General features: G+C 44.2%; 1 protein-coding gene across 1 annotated transcript; it reads left to right on the top strand.

Moving 5' to 3' along the window:
* On the top strand, positions 1-6,539 carry LOC137795138 (phospholipid phosphatase 3-like). The gene is made up of 6 exons (XM_068592444.1): positions 1-481; positions 2,863-3,020; positions 3,130-3,416; positions 3,500-3,557; positions 5,414-5,590; positions 5,692-6,539. Exons 1-6 carry the CDS (start codon positions 274-276, stop codon positions 5,788-5,790), a joined length of 987 nt encoding a protein of 328 aa, XP_068448545.1. The 5' UTR covers positions 1-273; the 3' UTR covers positions 5,791-6,539.
* Positions 6,540-7,214: the final 675 nt, after the last annotated feature.

Raw genomic sequence — 7,214 nt, 5'->3', positions numbered from 1 at the left:
ACATATCTTCAAGGTGACGGGTGCCCTGCAACGAGTCAGGGCGAGCCCTGCAGACTCTGTGATGAAATTCAAAATGCGTAAAAAAGACACTTTACTTTGACTTCGGGGCGGCGCGTGGCGTGGAGGGGCACTTCAGATACTTTGTCAACTTGTGGACTTACACCTATACTTCCAGTCGCTCCGCAGCTCTGCACATGAGTAGTTCAAGGGCGCTCCCAAGTTTCTGATGCCAACAAGTTCTTCACTCCGAGCTTCCGTCCGCAGCCACTCGTCATGTTGGATACATTTGCGATGCAGAGCGCCGGCGTGTGCGTGTCCAGCGCGGAGCTCCAGCTCAAACTGACGGACAACAAGAGCAGCCTGTCCGCGGCAGGGATGGGGATGGAGAGCGACACGGAGAAGAAACTCATAGAGATAACGGGTCCGGCTCTATCCAAAAGAAAACTTCTGGTCGGCTTAGACCTCCTCTGCCTTTGCCTGGGTAAATATCAGAATGTACATCAGCATACTGTTTCACTTGGGACCTACTTTGTTCAAGTGGACCAAGAGGGAACTCAATGTGACCAAAGCACCTGTACAGTTGAATTCATCCCAACTTACCAGTAAGTTAACAGTTGTTTGGTGTGAGGTGCTGATAGACTCTGTGGTCAATGAGGCTGGTGTTGGTATTGGATTGCAATTTTTCTGTTATTTTTTTCCACTCATACGTCAATTGAGAATAGTAAGTTAACAGTCGGTATGATTTAAAGTGTCTTTTACCCATGTATGCATTTTTAAAGATGAAACAAATAGCTTTTAGATCATTTTTTTAAGCAAAAGGGCTGAGTATTCATTGCACCAGCTTCTCAATGGCAAGGATTTGCTTCTCCATTGTCTCTTGTACGGTGAATATCACTAGACTCGTGTTGTGTTGCTCAGACAAAACAAACATCTGATGTGATCCTCATGGGCGTTTTCACCATTTGCGTACATTTTATTCTTCAACTCTAAAGTAATCATTGGCTGCATATTTGTTCACACAGCCATTTCATTTCACTTTGAAACTACAAGTGAACTCCCTTGAACATTTGCATTAATTCCTATAGAGTCTCTGCGTGAACTGTTGCTCGTTGAGTTCTGTTCCGCTTTGTTTCCGTCCCTTTTTATTTAGTCAACAAAGACGGCGACCACAGTCAGGTGTGACGACCAGGCGCGTGGTCGAGCCGCAGATTAACACCGAGTTTATGCGTAGAAAGAAGGAAAGAAAGTTTCTCGAGTTGTGTCTCCATCTACCCCTGCTCTCTTGTTTCCACTCATGCGCGCTCACTGCCAGCTGCTCTGTGCATTGCCCAGGGAATTCTGCAGTTTCCATGACAACCTCCAGTTCTCAGGGTAGAGCCAGGCCAGGGGGAATTGTGTTTGGTATAAATAAATACATGCACGATCCACTGCGTGTGCGCGTGCGTGCGTGTGCGTGCGTGTGTGTGTGTGTGTGCGTGTGTGTGTGTGTGTGTGTGTGTGTGTGTGTAATTGTTGCTCCCTACCGTGGTCCCTATATATGACTAGAGGAGGTTATATAATGTTGGCTAATTGGAAAAAGCTGGACGGAGAGATAGTCTGTATTAACAACAGATTTGACATATGAAGTCTCTCTCTCTCTCTCTCTCTCTCTCTCTCTCTCTCTCTCTCTCTCTCTCTCTCTCTCTCTCTCTCTCTTTCTCTTTCTGTCTCTCTCTCTCTCTCTCTCTCTCTCTCTCTCTCTCTCTACTGTATGTGTGCAGGCATGCAGTACAGAGATACAGAGAGAGAGAGAGAGAGAGAGAGAGAGAGAGAGAGAAGGGGGGGGGTAAACACTCAAGAGACAAACAGACAGTGTGAGGCTGGTTCTGGCTCTGGTCTGCTGCGGCATTTGCTCTTTGTTTTGTAGGGAAGAGAACTGTCACAAACAACCCCCTTTCTCTTCTCATCAATAGAAATACACACACATGCACGCACGCAGGCACGCACGCACGCACGCACGCACACACACACGCACAATTCAAAGCATTGTTTCCAGAAAATAAGTCAAGGTTCCCACCCTTATTTTTCTGTAAAACTATTCCTCTTTGGACCTTCCCTCAGTCTCCTCATCTCATGTTCCCAGTTTTATTATAGCAATGAATTTGAGTTACCTCCTTCTTTTGAGGGCGTCATGTGTGCACCGGTGCTTGGCATCCAACTTTAATGCTTTTGTCGTCTCAAAAACACATTTTTTCTTTATTTAATCAGATTATTTAAATGTTTTTTGTTGGTTTGAGGCTATATTTTACTTCTGCGAAGTCCTGGCCTTGCTGCTTTTTATATTATTAACATTGCAAATTGAATAAGTTTGGCTTCATTTGTTCAGAGTTTACAGCCAAGTTATCAGCCATGTGAGGCTCTACTTTGGCAGAGTACCGCTTTGAACTAAATGCTAACAATGCTGATAATAACAGCGTTAACATTAATGTCAGCTATTGTCACATCTTAGTTTAGCATGTTAGAATGCTCACATGTCCGAGTTAGCATTAGATACAACATGAAGTTGAGGTTGATTGATTAGTTTAAAAGGCTCTTTTGGGGGAAATTAAAGCGTTAACCTCTACAGGCAATTTAAAACGACACCCAGCCCTTCTCTGCACGCATATATAGATGACACAGAATTTCACATGGCTAAGAGCTGGAAAGACATGCATGCATGTTTGGTTCTTCTGAACTAAAATTGCATTTTTTTTCATCCTCTAGTTTTGCTCCTCTTTTCTCCTCCCACGCATCATCTCCACTTTCCCATCACAAAGAGAAATGTCTACACTCCCACTGGTGATCCTTGGGCTATCAAATTATCTCCCTTCTCTTCCCGTGCAGCTTCCATCCCCTTCTTTGCATGTGAGCTGAAGGCAGTGAGTCCCTACAGGAGGGGCTTTATATGCGGGGACCCCAGCATCACCTATCCTTATCTGCATCGAGAGGCCATACCGGATGAATTACTCATCGCCGGCGGCATCATCATCACCGGCCTCACTGTGAGTACTCATCATAATGATCGTCCCTGTCGTGCCGGTCGAGTCCGTTGTTCATTTTCCGCGACGTTAGGATGTAATATGACAGTTCTGACTGTGCTTCCACCTCCAGATCGCCCTCGGGGAGTGTTACCGAGTTCATTTCAGAGGCGTCAGCTCCAAGGCCTTCGTGAGGAACTTGTATGTGTCCTCTCTGTACAAGGAGCTGGGCTGCTTCCTGTTCGGCTGTTGTGTCGGCCAATCACTGACCAACATGGCCAAGCTGAGTGTCGGGCGGCTGCGACCGCACTTCCTGTCTGTGTGCGGTGTCACCTATGCATCGCTTAACTGCACACCTGGAACCTACGTCGCAACAGTGACATGCCGCCAGCGCGACCACCGGTTGGAAGAGGAGGCCAGGTGTGTGTGTGTGTGTGTGTTAATGTACAAAGTGTAGTATGCTTTTGTTCTGTATTATTCTAAATACTTCTCCATTTGTTTAGGAAGTCCTTCTTCTCTGGTCACGCTTCCTTTGCGATGTACACGTTGCTCTATTTAGCAGTGAGTATTATTTTCTTAATCTGTCACATTTTTTTCCTACACACAAACACACACACACTGGCAAACACAAATCAACATCTTAAGTTTCCAATTACCATCTCTCTATAAAATGCAGGAAGAGAATAAATGAAACAGGGAGCCATCATCCGCCCTGTTAGCAGCTGAAAGCGAGGGAATGAAAGAGGAGAGCGAGAAAGAGAGAGAAGTAAAAGAGGAGGGAGAGAAAGAGAGGGACTAATAGGAGAAATGGGACAAACAGAGACAGCTTTGTTCTGCTGTGGGAGGAGTGTGACCTTGCCTCACCGCCTCACTGCTCTCCTCCATTGTGTGTGTGTGTGTGTGAGAGTGTGTGTGTGTGTCTGTGTGCAAGCTCCTTTATTTATATGTGTTTATGGTAGTGTGTCCCTGGGCAAGTGCCTGATGTACATGTGTGCATTCAGCATAATAATGTGTGTGCCATCTTGGGTATGTGTGTGTGGGGGCAGTCTTGGCTTGCTTGTTAAAAAGGGTAAGAAGGGAAAACAAGGCACATCCAAGACCATGATCACCATAACTTTAAATCTTGGAAGCACTGAATTGTGTTCAGTATTGGACACATTGCGTCTTCTCAATCTGGAGGGAAATTAGCCAGTATTTAAATAATGACCGGACCAACTGTAATACATTTGTGTTTGACAGTGTTTATCTAAGACTCAATGACAAGGATCACCAGCCTCATGTTCACTGTGTGGCAACTTGGCAAGTACGTTGGTGGCAGTTTAAATAAGTGCACATTGTCTCGTAATAGTTTAAGCTTGACTAAAACAACACTAAACCCAAATAATAAAGGCTTTCAGGACCAAATAACATTTTCTTAAATGTACGCGACCTGATCATTAATAGTCAGTTCAAATGAATGACGAGAACTTACCGAAATCTATCGCACTAATTTGCTTCCAGGCCTCCGTAGGTCCAGCAAAGGTCATCACAATGAGAGAGAAAAAAAGCTTCAACTCAAGGCGCTAAGGGCGCTCCTGCAAAAACGTGAGACATTGAGTCAGGAATGTATAAATAGCTGCCTCAGGCTGCTTAAACGTGCCCCATCTGATCAGAGGTATCACCTACATTACCCGTCTCGGGCTCTGTCTTGGAGAGGGGCCTTAACCTAAAATCAAAGTATTAGGCTTCGTATTCAATCAAGTTCCCACAAATTGCATCCATCCTATACTTACTAATGAACACATTCAAAGAGCACAGAGAAGGGAGTAAGGCACCCGGCTGTACTGATTAAAATAATCCAACCGAGGCAAACATGTTGAATTAATATTGGCACAGAGCGCATCAACTGACACATTTGAAGCAGGCAGATGGACCCAAATGCAGGACACACAAACTAAACAATAAACTGTTTATTTTCCAACAAGGAAACAAAGTAGAAACACTGGAAAACCAGCTGGAGTGGGTATGTAGCAGGAATAAGGAGGGAAACACGATGATTGGGTAACAAGATGACGAGGACTGGCAACACAAAGGCAGAGCTGATGAGGCTCGACTCTAAACAAGGGAAGACATGCTGAGCAGCACAGGAAACTCAAAATAGAATTTAAAAAGTGCACAACATATCAACTCTGGTAAAATATACATATTTGTACTTAATACAATAATTAGGAATACAGTAAAAGGCCAATCTCTAATATGAGAGTGTTTGAGGTAAATGCCAGTATAGTAATAAAGTATGACATTAGGATTTCAGCTTTTTCATAAATGTTAAATAACCCACTCATGAATAACGTAAACTGCAGAACCGTAGTCATTATTTACAGTAACAGACGTTGACCGTATTGTTCCGTACACTAACATTGATTTTTGCCATGTAGTTTTACCTTCAGGCGCGGTTGACATGGCGTGGTGCTCGGCTGCTCAGGCCGGCTCTGCAGTTCTTCCTGGTTCTGCTGGCGGTCTACACGGGTCTGACCCGCATCTCAGACCACAGGCACCACTCGTCCGACGTGCTAACCGGCTACATACAGGGAGCCCTCACTGCTTACTGGGTGGTCAGTATAACCGTGCGTGCTTGAGTTTATGCATGTCCAGATGTCATCGTCTGTTAAAATCTTAAGGTGTGGCTTGTGTGTTTGTGTTGTGTGTTCCTCAGGCCTTTCACATCTCATCCATGTTTAAAAGTTCGAGTTCAGATCTGTCCCCAACCGAAACCCTGGACAGCACCTTGTCGCCGCACCACACTGTCTGCTAAACCTCTCCTCCGCCAACGCCTTTGTGTCTCAACGTCCACCTGCTGCCTGCAGACAACCTTGGATAGACAAGAAATATGAAGAATGTGAGACAATTTCCTGTGAAGTCAAACCACATACCTCACATGGATAGTGTGAGGGAGAGAGAGTAGAGAGAGTGAACTACTGTATGTGGCTCAAAGGAGAGGGGAGGGTGCTGAAACCGATACTGGCCGCTCGGCTGGAGCCTGTTCTGTTGTCCACGTGAGCGACCTTAGCTTCACATGCGAGACGGCACCACAACCACTCTATACGTTACCTGTAAATATATATATATACAGATTTGTACATTTCAAATGATACTGTAAAAGCACTTTTTATTTTAGCATTATTAACACTTTGTAATAATTCACGACATAGGATGTAATATATTTTATACAAACATATAATATAAGTTGTAATGTAGCAGTTTTGTGTGTGTGTTTTTTTTACATAAACCCAGTGAATGTAATGATAAAGCACAAATAGCGGGAAAGCAATTCAATTTCCTAATGTGTTGTATCATTTAGATGTGGTAGCATGTGTCTGTCCTTCTGTTTGCATTCAGTGTGTTGTATCATTATTGAACGATACACACGTATTGTTCAATAATGAGAGGAATGACTAGGAAGATATCTACACAATATATATAATCATGTTTAGTTAGCTCTCAGACTTTTCTATAATGCTAGACTACGTTGCAAGACTACTTACCACTCCAAGAGCACACATATCATTCAATAAAAAATCTGATTTTTTTTAATAATCATCGTCTCTTTGAAGCTACTACAATGAATTCATATTTTGTGTTGATGTTGGACAAACTGTTTCTGAGCACCAGAGTCCATTTAGAAATGTTCCATTGAGTCATTTTTCCTGGATCTCGTGCTCCTGTGCCTCGCTTCCCTTCAGCAGGAGCGGCGATACGGGTCTCCAGCAGTACGGTGTGTTGGCTCCCAGGACTGGCGGAGCAGTGAGGCGATGCTCTGCTCCTGGGCGGAGGAGGAGACTCTGTTGCTAGGCGCTAAGCTGTCCTCCTCTGACACCCGGATGTAGACTGTGGGTGTAAGACAGCCAATGACTGCCTATTTCATCTCCTCCCTTTCTATTAGCGCTATCATGCAATATCTATTCGGCCGTGGTACCGACCGCCGCTGCTTCCTGGCGTCTTCCAACACAATGATGATAATAGTGAATGGATTAAAGACATGTTTTTAAAAGCCAGAGCGGTAGCATTATCATACTAGTGTAGGAGTTCAGCCAGACCTTTGTTCTTAGTTCTGACTATGCAAGACGAATCATTGCATAATGATTTAAAAGATGATTACTCCATCATACAGTTCATTTAGTTGCGTAATTGAGCATTTTTTAGGCAAAGCAAGACACTTATTTGACCTATTTGTGAATA

This window comes from Clinocottus analis, unplaced genomic scaffold, assembly GCF_023055335.1.
Source record: "Clinocottus analis isolate CAN_PGR_092001 unplaced genomic scaffold, fCliAna1.0.p SCAF_27, whole genome shotgun sequence".
Classification (NCBI taxonomy): Eukaryota; Metazoa; Chordata; class Actinopteri; order Perciformes; family Cottidae; genus Clinocottus; species Clinocottus analis.
This window is presented reverse-complemented; position numbering and strand designations above follow the sequence as displayed.

Bases quoted from the DNA above. Each gene is read 5' to 3' on its own strand.
- LOC137795138 (XM_068592444.1), top strand. From the start codon at position 274: ATGTTGGATACATTTGCGATGCAGAGCGCCGGCGTGTGCGTGTCCAGC. The intron at 482-2,862 runs GTAAATATCAGA...CTTCCCGTGCAG, and splicing joins CCTCCTCTGCCTTTGCCTGG to CTTCCATCCCCTTCTTTGCA. The intron at 3,021-3,129 runs GTGAGTACTCAT...TTCCACCTCCAG, and splicing joins TCATCATCACCGGCCTCACT to ATCGCCCTCGGGGAGTGTTA.